General features: G+C 55.3%; 7 protein-coding genes and 1 non-coding gene across 8 annotated transcripts; 5 read left to right on the forward strand and 3 right to left on the reverse strand.

Annotated features, from left to right (window-relative positions):
- Positions 1-2288: 2288 nt before the first annotated feature.
- On the forward strand, positions 2289-3683 carry ColSpa_05361 (4-O-methyl-glucuronoyl methylesterase; the record flags this gene model as incomplete). Its single annotated transcript, XM_049271573.1, has 1 exon — positions 2289-3683. The coding sequence occupies one exon, from the start codon at positions 2289-2291 to the stop codon at positions 3681-3683; it is 1395 nt and encodes a 464-aa protein (XP_049127530.1).
- Positions 3684-5079: 1396 nt separating this feature from the next.
- Positions 5080-6572, forward strand: ColSpa_05362 (secondary metabolism regulator LAE1; the record flags this gene model as incomplete). Its single annotated transcript, XM_049271574.1, has 3 exons — positions 5080-5285; positions 5406-5920; positions 5980-6572. The coding sequence occupies 3 exons, from the start codon at positions 5080-5082 to the stop codon at positions 6570-6572; spliced, it is 1314 nt and encodes a 437-aa protein (XP_049127531.1).
- A 405-nt stretch (positions 6573-6977) lies between these two features.
- On the reverse strand, positions 6978-7649 carry ColSpa_05363 (putative mannan endo-1,4-beta-mannosidase C; the record flags this gene model as incomplete). Its single annotated transcript, XM_049271575.1, has 1 exon — positions 6978-7649. The coding sequence occupies one exon, from the start codon at positions 7647-7649 to the stop codon at positions 6978-6980; it is 672 nt and encodes a 223-aa protein (XP_049127532.1).
- A 557-nt stretch (positions 7650-8206) lies between these two features.
- On the reverse strand, positions 8207-8288 carry ColSpa_tRNA_152. Its single transcript has one exon. It is a non-coding gene; the product is annotated as a tRNA-Ser (tRNA).
- Positions 8289-9546: 1258 nt separating this feature from the next.
- On the forward strand, positions 9547-10474 carry ColSpa_05364 (uncharacterized protein; the record flags this gene model as incomplete). The annotated part of the gene is made up of 3 exons (XM_049271576.1): positions 9547-9960; positions 10016-10168; positions 10220-10474. The coding sequence occupies 3 exons, from the start codon at positions 9547-9549 to the stop codon at positions 10472-10474; spliced, it is 822 nt and encodes a 273-aa protein (XP_049127533.1).
- A 2279-nt stretch (positions 10475-12753) lies between these two features.
- ColSpa_05365 (acid phosphatase) lies at positions 12754-13726 on the forward strand (the record flags this gene model as incomplete). Its single annotated transcript, XM_049271577.1, has 2 exons — positions 12754-12934; positions 13002-13726. 2 exons carry the CDS (start codon positions 12754-12756, stop codon positions 13724-13726), a joined length of 906 nt encoding a protein of 301 aa, XP_049127534.1.
- A 792-nt stretch (positions 13727-14518) lies between these two features.
- Positions 14519-15424, forward strand: ColSpa_05366 (uncharacterized protein; the record flags this gene model as incomplete). The annotated part of the gene is made up of 3 exons (XM_049271578.1): positions 14519-14547; positions 14625-15107; positions 15160-15424. The coding sequence occupies 3 exons, from the start codon at positions 14519-14521 to the stop codon at positions 15422-15424; spliced, it is 777 nt and encodes a 258-aa protein (XP_049127535.1).
- Positions 15425-15927: 503 nt separating this feature from the next.
- Positions 15928-16427, reverse strand: ColSpa_05367 (uncharacterized protein; the record flags this gene model as incomplete). The annotated part of the gene is made up of 2 exons (XM_049271579.1): positions 15928-16290; positions 16407-16427. The coding sequence occupies 2 exons, from the start codon at positions 16425-16427 to the stop codon at positions 15928-15930; spliced, it is 384 nt and encodes a 127-aa protein (XP_049127536.1).
- Between the last annotated feature and the right edge of the window lie 388 nt (positions 16428-16815).

Raw genomic sequence — 16815 nt, forward strand, 5'->3', positions numbered from 1 at the left:
TCTCCCATCCCCAAACGCAGAAAACCATAAACAGTTGCGGGCCATCTTAGAATTACCCCGTCCCTTTTGAATACCCTGGCGTAGGGAAAAACTCCTCCAGTATAAGATACTTGCGAGTGAGTTGATATATAACGATAGGCTTGCAACGCCAAAGCAACACTCTGGCAAGCGAGGATATCTGCATTTCTTTTGACCTTGTCTAAAGGATGCCGTCTTTAGTTACCGTTGAAGCAGGTTTAAGCCTGAGCTTTGTCCCACACACATTCCATCCGTCAGGCTTACAAGATTGCTGTGTCCCAGGCTTCGTCATAGGGGTCCAATTCGTGATAAACGTGTCGACCATGAAGAAAGGATCTTGCAGGATGACGTTGATACGCGATCGAGCCATCGACGGGAGATAGTCACTGATGTCAGTAGTGTCGATCAGCATCCCCGCTGTGCTTCTAAACGAAGAGAAACAAAGAGTCGATGAAAGAGGGTCTCCGCAGTCCTCGGCGACAGCACGTCCATAAACAACATCTTTGATTGACATGGATCAAAGATCTTCTAGACCAACATGCCACTGCAGTCACTCATTACAAGCTTCTCTCTCGCCTAGATCGAGCGGTTGACGTTTGCCAGCGCCATCTTGTCACTTGCTGCACTCATGGAGTTAGTCGATCTTAGCGAAGGTCGAGTTACTGAGCTCCCGTCCGAAGCGTAAGCTGCATATACCCACAGGACACAGTAATGTCTCGACAATCAAGTCTACCTATCGAAGACCATATCTCCGGGCCTTGAATCTCGGTGTCTGTAGGCATGTTCGCTTTGCCCCCCCCGCCGGGTATTCGCTATTAATTCATTGTCTTAGTATATGGCCCTCCATCGCCTAATTTTGGCCTTCAAGTGCATAATCTCGATTGCTGACTTTCTCTTCGAAAAATTGCTGATTGCGTTGCTAGCTGCAACGAGTTTGGCATGTTTCACATATTTGTCTCATTCTTAGCGGTCTGATAAGCGGTCTACACATTTAATAGCGTAAAAACTTCAAGTAATGCCACTTAACAATTGTGAGTGGGTGGGAAAATTCAACGGTCTTCTTGTTGAGATATGTCAAATGAATATGTGAACATTGACGACGCTAAAGATGGCAAGACAATTGCAGAAGCAAACGTCAACCAAAACTAAGTTGATAAACTCGACACTCCGGAGGAAACCCTTCCTCATTTGGGGTACCTATTTGGGTGTTTCCTAAATCTTCCTAAGCAATGTCACTTGATCTGTGCCTGAGAAACTCTGATTGAACAACGGAGCAAATATGTTTGACTGAGGGCTTCTCTATGCTCGTGTATCTTTGTAAATTGAGAGAATAGTCTGTCGCGTGATTTTGGGACCAGAAATTATCTTGGATAGGAGGACAAGTCCCGTTTCTTCTGAGCGAGTGTTTTATTCCCGTTCTGATGACAGATTCATAACAACACTCCTAAAAACTCAACTTAGTCCCAACTTGAGGAGAAGCACTACTGGAGATCATTTCTATCTGATAAACGTCATCTCGGAACCAAGTCATATGCCTGTTTCATCTGATTCCCAATGTATCAATTATAAACACCCATAACCTCACAGGTTCAAAGTATCTCATTGCTGCCACACAGTAGATAGAGAAATGGGGATTTCTCATGATGCCGTACCTTTAGGACCACTGCGGCTAATGTAAGGATGTAGTACCATATAAGAAATCGATTCGAGGCTAACCGTGACTCATCCAAAGCAAACCATGAAAAGACGGCGCCGGAAAGGCTGGGGCACTCGGTGATGGTAGGCATGGCTAGGGGTGAAGACGACGGCCAAGACATTGCGACGCGCACACTGTGGTGACTTTTTCTTGTCCTTAAGATCAATCACAACAGTCCATAATGCCACATAGAGTATCGTCCGAGAAATCTATTTCATTGCATTCTTAAAGGTTTTCCGTTTAAATGAAGACACAGGAAGTTGAGAATGCATTTTAGCCTAAATAATCAAAGTTCTGCCATTTTCCCGGCATTGAAGCACCACGAGGCCTTTTGGATGCAACCGAAAGTAGAAATCAGCCGCCCGAAAGCCCAAATAGCAGATTTGATAACCATTTTGGGCCCTATGAAAAGTTTGGTACACCAAAAACGAAGTTCCGCTGCCCTTTCTGGTCACGCCAAGAGATGGGGGCCTCGTCTTTATAAAAGTGCGCTTGATAGTCTCCCATGCGAGGAATACGACAATCTCGCATCACCTGCTAGCTTCATCAATATCCTCTCCATTGCTTTTTAAATATGAAGCTCATTTTGCTAGCGGCGGCACTTTGCAGCCTCGTCAGTGCTCAGCAGGGTCCCTGGGTTCAGTGCGGCGGCATCGGCCACACCGGCGGAACGACCTGCATCTCGGGATACTTCTGCCGATACCAGAACGACTGGTACTCGCAATGTGTGCCCGGAAACCCTCCAGACACCACGACTCCCGCGCAGCCTCCGTCAACCACTCTTCAAACCTCCACAACGTCGTCCGCAGGCGGTCCGGTCACGACAACCTCGACAGCTCCAGGTGGCGGTAGTAGCGGTACCGCTTGCCCCGCTCTCCCAACTGGCCTTGGAGCGTCTACTTCAGTCTTGCCCGACCCTTTCACTTTCCAGAACGGCGGGAAAGTCGCATCAAAGGCAGACTGGGCTTGCAAGCAGGCCGAAATCAGTTCCCAGCTCCAGCGTCTGGAGCTCGGGACCCTTCCACCCAAGCCGCAGTCCATCACAGCCTCGTATTCCGGAAATAAGTTGACAATCAACGTCTCGGACGGCGGAAAGTCCATCTCCTTCGCCGTGACAATCTCCAAGCCCAGTGGAAACAGCGTCCCAGCCATTATCGCTTACGGTGCAGCAAGCATCCCCATCCCCTCCACCGTCGCCACCATCACCTTCAACAATGACGAAATCGCCCAACAGCAGGGTGGTGCCTCCCGAGGCAAGGGGAAGTTCTACGACCTCTACGGTAGTGGACACAGCGCAGGTGCCCTGATGGCGTGGTCCTGGGCGGTCTCCCGAATCATTGACGCATTGGAGTCCACGCCGTCTGTAGGCATAGATCCCACTCGCATTGGTGTGACTGGATGCTCTCGCAACGGCAAGGGAGCCATGGTGGCCGGTGCTTTCGATTCCCGGATCGCCCTCACTCTTCCTCAAGAATCAGGAGCTGGAGGAGCAGGGTGTTGGCGTATTGCCGACTGGCAAAACCGCAACGGCTTTACCGTGCAGGACGCCAAGCAGATTGTTGGCGAGAACCCATGGTTCAGCCCTGCCTTCAATCAGTACACGAACAACGTCAATCAGCTGCCTTTCGACCACCATATGCTCGCGGGCCTCGTTGCCCCGAGAGCCATATATATCATGGAAAATCCGGACTTTGAGTGGCTCGGAACAATGAGCACGTATGGCTGCATGGGAGGAGCCAGGAAACAGTGGCAGGCTCTAGGGTCTCTTGACACGTTTGGATACAGCCAGGTTGGGGGCCATAACCACTGCAGCTTTCCTAGCTCCCAGCAAAGCGAGCTCACGGCCTTCATCAACAAGTTCCTCCTCAGACAGTCGGCCGGGTCGACGAGCATCTATCGAACGGATAAGACCTATAACAACTTCAATGTAGATAGCTGGTCGCCATGGGCTGTTCCGGCAATAGTTTAAGGCTTTTGGTGGTTTCTGGAAACGTTACACGGAGAACTGCGGATTAGCCGCGGCCAAGCGTTGAGCCACGTCGTAGTCTCACCCATGGTAGTCGCACCAATGTGTCTGTTTTTGGTTTAGAATCTGTCTCCGGATTGAAATGTTACTTTCTCCTTACTTCCCACCATCCTCACCCGCTGTGTGAGTTCTTACCCTTCATCGTATATCACACGTATGGACAAGCTCAGGCCAAAACAGGCCCTGAATTGACACAGGAACCGAACAGGAAGGGTTGACATTGAGATATCTTGCACCTCACTCGTCTCTGCCAGCGGGTAGACCGGATAGCTCGCGAATTTGGTTGTCCGCGTATCTCGGAAACTGGGGGCCGGGCCAGGACACATCCGCAGCAGACTGCCAAATTAGGCGAACTGGGGTTCCATAAACAGTCTGTGATTGGCGAATAGGGAAACTGAATGAGGTCAGGGACAGGATGAAGTGTCAGGCTGCATGAAGATGCCCCGGAAATTTAACATGGAATTAAAGATTAAAATGGGCTTGCGTAGAGGAATCGAGGGCTTTGCGCGCATAACGAGGACAGCAAACACAGGGCAGCCCTGAACCCGCGGTCGCACTGCGAGTCCACGTAGAGAATCGATTTTTGTGATTCTGAGAAGCGCGTGGTTTGTTTTAGCATTATGTCCCCACCATGACTCGTACGCCATGCCCCTCACAATTCTTCCATTGGCTCGTCTCGTGCGGCAGGATTCAATGGCGCGGCGCCATCGGGACGCATGTTGCGCGCACAGCCGAATGAGGACGGGTGCATGAGAGCTGCTACCTATATGCAAATTTGTTGAGACTCGCGAAACAGGATATTATTGTTGTTTGAATTTGGGTGGGAATGCGGCAAGTTGTGGACCAGCACAGCTATGTTGACGTCGAAGTGAGGTTATTCCCAAGACTCGAGTACGAAAAGTGACCAGTGGAATCCAGAATCCGATGTGTATCGGTGCATGACGTAATCCGGGCCACAAAGTCCGCCCGTGGTTGGCCGGGTCATTCGGGTATGGAGGACCCAGCGCGGACGATAAGCTGACAGTGACGGGGATCGAAATTTGGTCGCAGGGATCTTAGGGGGGCGATATCCGCCCGCACGCCGCCCGCAGGGTGCTGATTTCTCGCCGATTACCACACGAATCAAATGGATCCCGCCCATCCCGCGCCCGACGCTGTCCGCCCTGCCCGCCATGCCGCTGACGCTCCAGACCCTTCTCGGGGCGGTCTCGCACGTCGCGCTGACGAGTAGAAGTTCTTCTTTCCCTTACAAGACTGCCGCGTCTTATATACCGCCGACCTGACACATCACCTCTAAAGAGCCGTCGTATCGACCAGAAACGACCCAAAAAATACCACCATGACGACCGAATCCGCCGCTTCCGATCCCGCGACCAGGGTCAAATCCCACGCCTCGACCGTTTCCGACGTCGGGTACCCTCACGGCCATCTGGGCCATCTCAGCGAGCACGAAGAGGCGCAGTTGGCAGCCTTCAAGACGCTGCTGGAGGAGAAGGGTCTGTACAAGCCCGGCCCGCCAGCGTCCCACGACGACCCGACTTTGCTGTGAGTCTGAAGCCCCTCATCTTTCTCCCCCACACCGTTGCTCCGCGCCTTTTGCGCGCCGGAACTTTCGGAACATGAAGCAGTGGTTCTGATTTTTTCCTCGTTTGCGTCATCCTACAGCCGATACCTGCGCGCGCGAAGATGGGTCCCCGCGGACGCCCTCACGCAGTTCAAGGACACGGAGGAATGGCGCGCCGCCAACGACATCGACGTCCTCTACCAGACCATCGAGCTCGACGCCTTTGAGCAGAGCCGCAGGCTGTACCCGCAATGGCTCGGCCGTCGCGACAAGCGCGGCATCCCCGTCTACCTGTTCGAGGTCAAGACGCTCGACAACAAGACCATTTCCAACTACGAAAAGCTGGGCAAGGACTCGAGCTTCAGCAAGGCCAAGTTCGACGGCAAGACCCCGGCCGGTATGCTGCGCCTGTTTGCGCTGTACGAGAACCTGACGCGCTTCAACCAGCCCTTCTCCACGCAGCTGCAGGACCGCGAGTACAGGGAGGCGCCGATCACGCTGAGCACAAACATTGTTGACATCTCGGGGGTCAGCTTGAAGCAGTTTTGGAACCTCAAAGGGCACATGCAGGCCGCCAGCCAGCTTGCGACGGCGCATTACCCCGAGACGCTTGACCGTGAGTGAATCTGTGATTCTTCTCTCGTATCGCCCACCGAACTAACCAACCCTCCGCAGGCATCTTCATCATCGGCGCGCCAGTCTTCTTCTCCACCGTCTGGGGCTGGGTCAAGCGCTGGTTCGACCCCATCACCGTGTCCAAGATCTTCATCCTCAGCCCTCACGAGGTGCGCCCGACGCTCGAACAGTTCATCGAGCCGCGCAACATCCCGAAGCAGTACGGCGGCGAGCTCGAGTTCAACTTTGGCGACCAGCCGACCGTCGACCCGGCGTGGGAGGGCGTCGTGCAGTGGGAGAACGGCCACAGCTCCTTCAAGTCGCGGCCCGCCGTCTGGCGCGAGACCGAGGACGGCACGCGTGTGGAGTGCATTGGCATCGGCAGTGTCAACGGCGTGGAGCAGAAGGAGCTCATTTGCTCCGTCCCCAAGACCTGGCCCCCAAAGCCGAGCGCACCCACGGCCGAGCCGACGCCTGCTGCCACGCCTGCGACCAAGGAGGGTAGCGTGACGGAGGGGACCCAGACGGAGCCGGTCAAGGTTGCCGAGGCGCCGGAGCCGGAGCTACAAAAGCTGTCCCTCTCCGATACCAAGGAGATTGCAGAGAAGCACACCGAGGGCAGCACGGCCTCGCCCCCGACGGGCATGGCATAAGCATTTTTTTGGGGTTGGTTCATAGAGGCTGGGGGTGCATACTTGGCATGACAGCATTCATCTGTTTTGTGATTTGGGTGCGGCTTTGATAAATACCCCCGAGGGCGCTGGTCCTCCACAAGGGAACGGTGGGCAGGTCGGGACGAGGCAACACGGCTGGAGTTATATATAATTACGAATCAAACTATCCTTTTAATCCCACCATTTCTTGGTATCGTGTCGTTGAATCGTCCCATCTATCAAGGACCCTGAATGTCACACAGGACCAGGTCTAGGTTTAATCATCCGATATGGAGTACCCCGGCTCCCGGGTCTATCTTCCGTGTATGCATGAATTCCAGCCCGCCACCCAACGCCTTCCCATTGAAAAAACCCAAAATCCTTATCGCAGGCAAGCACGCCGATCTATCCCGAGTATCCCCTCCTCTTGCGCCATTCCGTCACGCCCTTTTCGATTTCGTTCCACGTCACGCCGTCGCGCACCAGCTGCATGGTGACGCCCAGACTCTCCGTCTCGCGGTTCCGGCTCTCGTCGTCGAAGAAGAGCATGTCGGTGAACGGGATGCCCGTCTTGCGGAAAATCGCCTCAAAGTGCCGAATCTTGCTGCTCGGGTAGATCTCGAGCGGCCCGTCAAAGTACTCGAGCGCCTTCTTTGTCTTCTCCTTCTTGCCGCTGCCGCCCTCGTCGGCGCTCGGCGGCGGCACGTGCAGCAGCTTCAGCATGTCCTTCGCGAGGTCGGGCGCCGACGTGCGCGACGCGACGGCGATCTTGATCCCCGCCAGCGGCAGGGTGTAGAGGATCCGCGGGACGTCCTGGTAAAAGGCAAAGGACTCGCCGTGGCGGTCGGTGGCGGCGGAGTGCGTCGCGTTGGCTTTCAGGGGGCCCGCGACGTGCGTGTCGACCCAGAAGGGCCAGAGTGTGTAGTCGAGGTCGAAGACGATGATCTTTGGCAGGGGCAGGTCGTCGGTGAGGATCCGCGGGAGCGAGAGGGAGGTCGAGTTTGTCGTTGAGGTCGAGGGCGTGCCGAGCGTTGTTGTGCTACCGCCTTGCTGGTTCTTGGAGAGTTTCTTGGGCATTTTGACGAGTGGTGATGTCTGACCGACAGGGGAATCGGCTTACGGGTCGTTCTGGGAAGGCAATAAGGAAAGGGTTTGAGGCGGTTGTCGAGCGTGGGGTGGACGAGCAACTGGAATGATCTAGAGGAGGGGCAAATTGATTGCTCAATTGCAACCGCTGGCGGCGAGCTTCGTCACCGGCCACGGGCTCCCACCTCCAGCGCACTGGCCATCATGGTGGGGAGCCGTGCTAGGAGTACGTACCTGCCCGCTCAGACCAGGATACCTTTTGCCTGAACGGCATTGTGGTGGAAAGGAAAAAAAAAGACATCGAGAAAATTCGAATCCCATGGGTCCGGTCGGCGCGAACTCGAAATGCATGCCATGGTTATATCAAACCGGCAAAATCAAGAAAGGTAAATGGAAAGTAGGTTCCTTTCGTCTCTCATAACAGAAACAAAAGTCTTTAGCAAAGCCAAAAGCAACCCCCATATCAACGGCATTGACAATGCCAAATCCTCTGTGACCAACGCGTAATTAGATATGCAGCCATCGTCGAAACGCACAAAAAGTATTCTCGACGTTGGCCTGATTCGAACAGACGCTCCCGAAGGAACAAGATTTCTAGTCTTGCGCATTAGACCACTCTGCCACAACGCCAGATGAGGAACCCGCTTGGAAGCGGAGATGCTAAGATTGAGCTCTCCACGGTACCAAGGAGGAGAGGGAAACCCAGGCTATCGTTGTTATTGGCGGGACGTCGATGTTCTGGCCGAAGCGGTGAAGAAGTAGAGACGCGAGAGCGACCCCCGGCACACTTCGAGACCATTGTCGCCTTCGGGACTGGTTCCCCCGTTCGGGAACAAGGCCGTCCGTCCCCGACGAGTTCATGAGGTTGGCTCAATTGTCCCGCTGGTTGGCCCACTCCCACACCATCCCTCGATGGTTCCAGTCCGATCTATATGGGGCCGGCCGGGTCCGGAAGTGCCGTCCTCTGGAGACGACCATCGTTAGGACAAGCCGCGGATGACAACTGATGGTCAGGTGCGAGAAACCGCATGATCGCCATCTGCCGACATGTTTGTCGCATCATAGCCATTTCAATTGTATGCGGATTTACGGACTTTCGGGGGTTTGGGCTCCACTGGCAATACCCCGCGATCTGGCAGCTTCAGGATTGTCGGGCGAGCAAACATTGACAGGCGTTCTAGCACGAAGCAGCCAGCCCCCGGCGACCTTTGGGAAACCATGCTGTTTGCCGCACCAGGTCGGAGCTACTTGTTGGACCCGAAAGCTATAGCCACTTGTCAGAAAGCATGTTTGGCCCATCTTCCAAATGTTTGTACGCCGAGGAAGGTCTGAATCGCCAAACGCGTCGATCGGGAGACTCACTCGGCACTTGGCATGACGCAGGCGAGGGGACATTCGCGTGTAACAGGCGCCTTTTTGCACTGCTGTAGTGTTGAGCGGCACCGCCCGTGTGCACGTCTCGGGCTGCTCGGCATGTTGGCGAAGACAATTCCCTCTAAGCCAGGGCCTTTCCCCAACGCCACGGCCTCGAGCCGCCGTCTTAGTTTCGGCACCGCGCCATCTGAAGTTGGACAACAACGCCTCCAAGAATAGGGGACCGCCGCCGCCGCCACCACCACCACCACTGTTCCTTCTCACCGGACTCTGATACCCAGTGCTAAGTACCGAGCGTACGACGTCCGATGGACTCTGGTGGGGTAATGCGGGGAGATAAACATGAATCCCCCACACCCCAACGGCATTTGCGACGTGAGCTACCCGCCCAGTTCTCAGTATAAGACGACTGCGACTCTTTCAAACTTCATGGCCTGTCGGTATTGCTGAAGCTTTGATACTGCCATTTTCGTCTCTACGAACGTTCCATCGATCACATCCGAACTGCGCCACCATGCCCGACAGACAGATTCAGCTCGTCCGCCTCGCGCACGTCTTCTACAAGCACAAGAACATTGACGCCGCTCGCAAGTTCTACGACGACTTTGGCTTCTTCGAACTCGAGCGCAAGGGACACCGGACGTACTACCGCGGCTATGGCACCGAGCCCTTTGTAATATGCGCCGAGGAGGCTGCGGAGGACGAGTTCGGAGGTCCTGCGTTCGTTGTGGAGTCGCTGGAGGATCTCGAACAAGCGTCCAAGACGCTGCCGAGCGCGACGGAAATCTACGACCTCAAGGACGTGCCGGGAGGCGGAAAATGTGTCACATTCAAAGACCCGGTCGACGGCTGGTCATTCCATCTTGTCCATGGTCAGACGCCCGTCGAGAGGAGGGACCCAGGATTCCCCAACCTCAAGTTCAATTTCGTAAGTCACAAAAAAACGGGAATCAGGAAGGGGGGGCCTGCTAACCTCAGCGCAGCCGACAGAAAAGCACCGCGAGGTCAACCAAAAGCAGCGCTTCACGAAGCGCCCGGCGCCGGTGCACAAGATGGGGCACTTTGGTGTGTGCTTGACGAACTTTGACAAGGCGTACGAATTCTACACCAAAAACTTCAACCTCTACCCCAGCGAGGTGAGTACCAAGTCACGCTAGCTATTCGTGCCCATCTGACGAGTCGCGTAGCTCGTCCATGACCCGGAAAACAAGGACAAGAAGGTGACGGTCTTCTTCCGCCTCGCCCGCGGCAAGGAGTACGTCGACCACCACTGCTTCTTCTTCTTCGAGGGACCCAAGTTCCACGTCCACCACTCGTCGTTCGAGACGCACGACTTTGACGCGCAGGTTCTGGGGCACGACTGGCTGAGGCACCAGGGCCACAAGAACTGCTGGGGCGTCGGCCGACACATCATGGGCAGCCAGATCTTTGACTACTGGTAAGCGTCGAAAAGGCCTTGGCGGCATGCACCGGGCACGGGAAGCTGACACACGGCGGCGAATAGGTTCGACCCTTCGGGCTTCATCATGGAGCACTATGTCGATGGCGACCTTCTCGACGACACGGAAGAGACGCACCACAACCCGGCTTCGCCAGACAACCTCCACGTCTGGGGTGAGTTGACCTCTTTACTACTAGTGCAGCAGCCATACTGACCGATTACTAGGACCCGAGGTGCCGGCCGATTTCCTGCAATGATCGATCCCAGGCTCTGTGTGCTGTATTTTATCGCAAGACAATGTATCGTACGTAGTGCATCGCATTCGGGCACAAAATCGCATTGCCATCTTTGCAAAGATCCCAATTTTTCGATTGACAAGTGTGCGGTTTGAGGTGAGGCGTAGTCAAGCATTTTGTCCACGCAGATGTCTTGATCCGCTTCAGGCTGCCGTTATTGCAGGAGCAAGTGGTACGAGTGGAAGGACAGTAAGCGAAAGGGGGACTGAGATTGACTCCTGTACTTCCGTTGATGGGATGAGTGACCTCAAAGAAGCCAAGATTCGCCTCGTTCCTCCGGCTAATTTTGGGTACGATCGTGTAAGTAATAACAATGCTCTGTACGAAAGGAAAGGGGTGGAGGGGGCTAGGCCAGTGTGACGCATCCTCCTCCTTTCCGCCGCCTGTCTTTGAAACCATCGCCGTGGTCATCCGTATTCTTGTCAACTATGGTACCCTTGAATAACCTTGAGGACGTCGTGTCTTGTTGCTTGTGGGGGCAGCTTTGCTTTTCGATGTTGACAGCCTTACCGCAAGAGTGAGCTACGGTTAAGCCCGTTAGTTCCAACGGGAGCCGTCACGAGGATAGAAACATTGTATCCTGCCGGGGTATTTTAAGACATAACGTTTGGCTTTAAGTCTAAAGCAAAAAAAAAAGGGGCGACAGCGGGGAAGCTCGAAGCTGGGCCCTTGCTGCACCGCCGGGTTCCGCTCGCCAAGCACTCTATCGTACTTTAGCTGATGGACAGGCGAACGAAGAATGGGCAGCTTTTACTACGTCACACGCGAACGCATGAGACGAGGTCCAGGTGGTTTGTCGTGGCTTTGCTATCTCGCATCATGGCTGACTCGCACAGGCCAGATGCCGAGCTGAGAGACGGGTTATTCTTGGACGGAGAAGGGTTATATGTGGATGGAGCCGTTTCATGGACCGTCCCTTCGATGCGACGGGGGTAATTCTCGCTCCGCAACTTCATGAGATTGATAAGTGGACTACACGGGCTGGCCGGGTGGCATTGTTAAATGCCCATGAGAGCCCCAAAGCCCCTCGAGGACCTTGGAGCAAATGGGTCGACCGAGCGCGCGACGGGATCGCCGATCATCGGACGAAGAAGAAAACGAAGGAGAAGAAGGTTCGGCTGTCAGCTGTCAACTCATCGCTCAGGGGAAAACAAAAAAAAAACCCTGTCATCCTGGAGCCTTTAGAGTTTCCCCTTTGGCGAAGCAATCAACGCGGATGGATGTGAATGGAGGAGGGCCCGCCTTGGGGTGACGAACATGAACCCCTGTAAAGCGACCTTGCCGCCCCCTTCTCCATATCAAGAGGGACCTTCCGCACCCTGGCCCCGGCCATCCGGCCCATGGTCGCATTCTCCATCGCACAGCCTCCCACTTGGGGAATCGCTTGCTGGCGCAACACTCCTGGCCAAGACCCACGTGCTGTGCAACCTCACGCGGTTGGCGGCCCCCGACGTTGCTCCTGAGAAATTGAAAAGTTGGAAGAAGGATGGGCAAAAGGCGAGACGGGGGGTCACCAACGGTAGCTTTCGGTTCGATCGGCTGGGCCGTTCAACTCTTTGCGGCAGGTCTCACTGATTCAGGGGCGCATCGGCGCGGGAGACTGTCATTGGGCGCAGGGGACGGCATGCTAATCTGGGGGTTGATGATCGCTTTTCGCCCGCCTGCAGCCTGCCATTGGAACGAACGGCAGGTGGCCTCTTTGGCTTCTCCCTTCCAATTGCACGTGCAAGATCTGGTTTGTGGACGTGGTTCATGACGGGACTGGGGGGGGGGGGGGGGGGGACCGGGGAAGACGGTAGTGATCGTTGATCGTTTGGTTTCCCTGTTTACTTAAGGCCGCGGCGTGCCGCGACGATCATGACGAGAGAAGCTTGAGAGACATCCTCTTTGCCTTCACTCACCCGTCCCCCCCGCGCTGTCTCCCGCCCTTCTCACGTCTCGTCAACCTTCGTCGTTCCCGGAGCTGCTTCCACTCAACCTCACAATGCGCGCCGACGTCACCTTCGCCCTGTTTGCCCAGGCCCTCGCCGTCCAGGGCGTGCGCATCATCCAGTCCAACGACGATGGCTGGGCCGAGCTCTATGCTCGCTCCTTCAACGACGCGCTGAGGGCCTCGGGCCACGACGTCCTCCTCTCCGCTCCGGCAGAGAACAAGTCCGGCTCCAGTCCGTCCCCAGCTCCACCCGCGTCTTCTTCTCTGAACACCACCACTGACCAAAGACCACCCTGTAGGCTCCCTCGATGTTGAGCCCAGCCCGCGCACCACCGCTTGCCAGTACGACAGCTGCCCCGCCAACAGCGGGCCCGTCGGTCTCAACGAGACCCGCAAAGACCTCCGTTGGGTCAACTCGTACCCGGTGACGTCCATGCGCTACGGCATCGAGCAGTTCGCCGCGGAGCAGTGGAACGGCGCGGCCCCCGAGCTCGCCGTCTCCGGCCCCAACGTCGGCTCCAACCTCTGGCTGCAGGTGCCCTTCTCCGGCACCGTCGGCACCGCCGTCTACGCCTCGGGCACCAAGGGCATCCCCGCCATTGCCTTCTCGGGCGGCTCGGACGGCACCCTCGCCTGGAACACGAGCCCCGTGCCCACGCGCAGCACCGTCTACGGCGAGCTCGCCACGCGCCTCGTCAACAAGATTGTCAGCGGCGGCGCGCCCTACCTCCCCGAGAAGACCTGGCTGAACGTCAACTTCCCCAAGGTCAGCGATACGGAGTGCAACGACCCGGACCAGTTCAAGTGGGTGCTCAGCCGCATCAACCCCGCCATCTTCTCGGGCCCGGACGTCGGCACATGCGGCTCGACCGATCGCCTGCCTGAGGAGAACAAGGTCGTCGGCACCGCGGGCTGCTACATTTCCATTAGCGTTGGTGACTCCAACGACAAGACCACGGCGTCCAAGGAGAAGCAGCAGCCTGTCCTGGACAGACTTGGCGACTTCTTGTCCTGCTTGCCGTGAGTGGGGACTGGGAGGGGTTTGCCCAGGATGGGATTGTCAGGGGCTAGGAAGCGAATGATAAACCAACAAGATGAATACAACAAAACTTGAAATCACGCTTTGAGTGAATGATGTGTTTTTGCCGTAGTGTGATTTATGCGGATGGGTTCCATGGATTGGCACTCAGCGCCGATAAAGAAGCGACCGTCCAACAAGATTCCACATGGACAATCCACACCTGAGCTTGCCTAAGCTATGGATAATCGCCAACCACATTCACGAGTATCCTGAGCTGCAGTTGGATCACGGCACATGCAGGCTCCGTACATCTCGCTTAGTCCGGATCCCTGCCCCGTCGTCCCCGGCCCCTCGTTCCGCGTCGCTCGCCCGTCCTCGCGTATCCCCGGCCACCATCTGTCTTTATCTACGTCTGAACCGCACGAACGATTGAAACACGGAGACTCCCAACAAACCAGAGCGACCGTGTCTGTAAGTTTCTCTCCAGTGTCCAAGGCCTTTACGTCGTCACCTTCTATACGAACATTGGCGTACATTCGTTAGCGCTGACAAAGGAATCTGAATCTGCTGACGGTACCGGTAAGAGGATCTTGGACTGAAACGGCTGATGTGGCTCTGGATGCAGCCTATACTCCGTTCCTCCCCCGGGATCTGCGCTCTTTGACCGTGCTTCGTCAGTCTCTGGTCAATTCTGGTGTTGCGAGGAACCGACTTGTCCAGCATTCTTGCAAGTCGTGATCGCACAGGATGTCGCGATACATAGATCGCCAACCCGTTAACCCGAACCCCCGGGAAATGAAGGTTATTCTTCTGAGCTTCGGACGGTACGTCTTTCCCGTGCCCGTTCCAGCGGGGAAACATACTTGTTCAAGATGCGGCTGATCCGAACCACTGGTTGCAGAAACGCAACCCTAGGTTTTTACTACGCGCTCAAGACCCTGGGCTATAAGCCGTACCACCAGCTCGAGGTCTTTCGAAATGGCGTGCCGGACATGCGCATGATGAACGATGCCGTCCTAGCAAGCAGCCGGGGTCAAGGCCGTCCCTTTTCGCGGGAGGACTTTGACAAGTGGCTCGGTGGCTACGACGCCATCACCGACATCCCCAGCTGGCTCCTTAAGGACGTCATCTCGACGTACCCGGACGCCAAGTTCGTGCTGACGGAGCGGGATCCCGAGGCGTGGCGGAAGTCTATGGCCAGGACCTTCCAGCCGCTAGGTGCGTTCCTGAACTTGCCGGCCATTCGTTTGGTCGGGCTGGTAGATTCATACACGCACCACCTGAGCAATCTGAGCGCCAACTTCTGCTACATCTTGTACGGAGGCTATCTTGGACCGGACAGCGAGAAAGCTCAGGTCCAGGCCGTAAAGGTTTATGAGAACCAGTGAGTCCAGCATCTCAGCGCTATAGCCCGGAGGAGCCTGACTGTGTCACAGCAACAAGACAGTCAAGGAAATGATCCCGCCTGAGAAGCTTCTTGTCATACAACTCGAAGACGGCCTCGGCTGGGAGAAGATCTGTTCCTTCCTTGGACATGAGGTCCCGGATGTTCCGTTCCCCAGGGTCAACGAAGCCGCGGAGTTTCAGACAATGGTCATGGAGGACATGTTGGCGTCTTGGAAGAGGACTGCACTCAAGGCGGCAAGCGTTCTGGTCCCCTTGGTCGGGGCATCCGTCTGGTTCTGGAGACAGAAGCGATAGGCCGCTGCAGTGTCCAGATTCGCCTTGCTTTCCATCATTATCGTTATGTCCAAGCAGATGAGGCAATATGAGACCCGCTCACAAAAATGTCTTCACTGCTAGTCAAAGCTCTCTATGCTGTGTAAAAAGCAAAGCTCATCTTTCAGAGTGCTTCATCGTTCTTACGCTCTCAGTAGCCTTCAGCCGCTTTGCTTGCCGTGCCAGAGCGCAGAAAGCAAGCGATGGTCTCCTATTGTGGACATTTGTTTTATCAATCCATCGGCCTCCTCCTATGCAGTGCGCATTGGTACCCAATCTGTAGCCTGCCAATCGTCTTGCACAACCAATAATGCCAAAGCCAGAAAGGAAAACCAAGATTCTCGCTGAGCGTCAATGGTCTCATGTGGTGGTGCCCCTAAGGCCCCGAACAATGCTGATGTGGCGCATGAACCGCCAAAACACAACCTACTGTTCTCTGTGCAACTGTCAGCACCCGGGCACCCTAAGGACCGTGGTAAAGAAACTCACTTTCGCCCGGAATTGATCGATACAGTGATTTCGTTGCCCTCCTTCAGCCTATCGATGTCGACAGTCAGGCGCGCCACCTGCTTCATAGTCTTTTCAAACTTCTGCGCGGTCTCCAAGACATTGTGCTGGTGAATGTCAAGACGCTGGCACGAATTGGACAGGCTCGTGCCCAAGGGCGTCTGCTCCTGTAGCTTCTTGTAGTGCGCCTCCATTCCTCGGAAGGCTCTGGTCTCGAGAAGAAGAAACTCCAGCTTCTGTCTGATATCAATGATACTCTTGTCAATACCGGCGCTCCAGTTGAGAAGTTTCGCTACGGCTGGAACGATGGTCAGAGACGTCTCCTGGTGCGAGGTACTGGCCTGTTGAATAGTGGGCCAAGGTAAATGGCTCGTCTGACATTAGAGAATGAAACTAGTCAGTCTGTTCCGGTCGTCTGACGACTTGACTCGGCGGTCTGGGAAATAATGGAACGAACCTGAGGGTACGGGCTGGACATCTTGGCCCACTCATTGTCAAAGGGTACCTGGGGTTGCTTGTCGTTGGGGTTTCGGTGGTCCGTCCCCCCCGCTTTTTGACAGCTGATTCGGGTCCTGCCGAATATTTGCGCGCAGTTCTTCTGACAAGTTTGATAACCAGAATGAGATGCCGGGTAAGAGTAAGCAGTAGTCGGGGTACAAAGCTGCTGGGTAGTAAGAAGGTTTGTTTCGTCGAGGGTTACAGAGCAAGGAAAGGAACAAATAGTAAAACGATGGGGAAGCAAGAGCCAGGTGAGGTTCGTGTGAAGGTGAAGTGATCGAGTGGCTGATTCAATGCCTAGCATAGCCTCACCTTCGAAATCAAGATGATGCGAAGTTTGCCATTTGCTTCCCTATCAACACCTACAC

Source organism: Colletotrichum spaethianum (assembly GCF_022836535.1).
Source record: "Colletotrichum spaethianum MAFF 239500 DNA, contig12, whole genome shotgun sequence".
Taxonomy (NCBI): Eukaryota; Fungi; Ascomycota; class Sordariomycetes; order Glomerellales; family Glomerellaceae; genus Colletotrichum; species Colletotrichum spaethianum.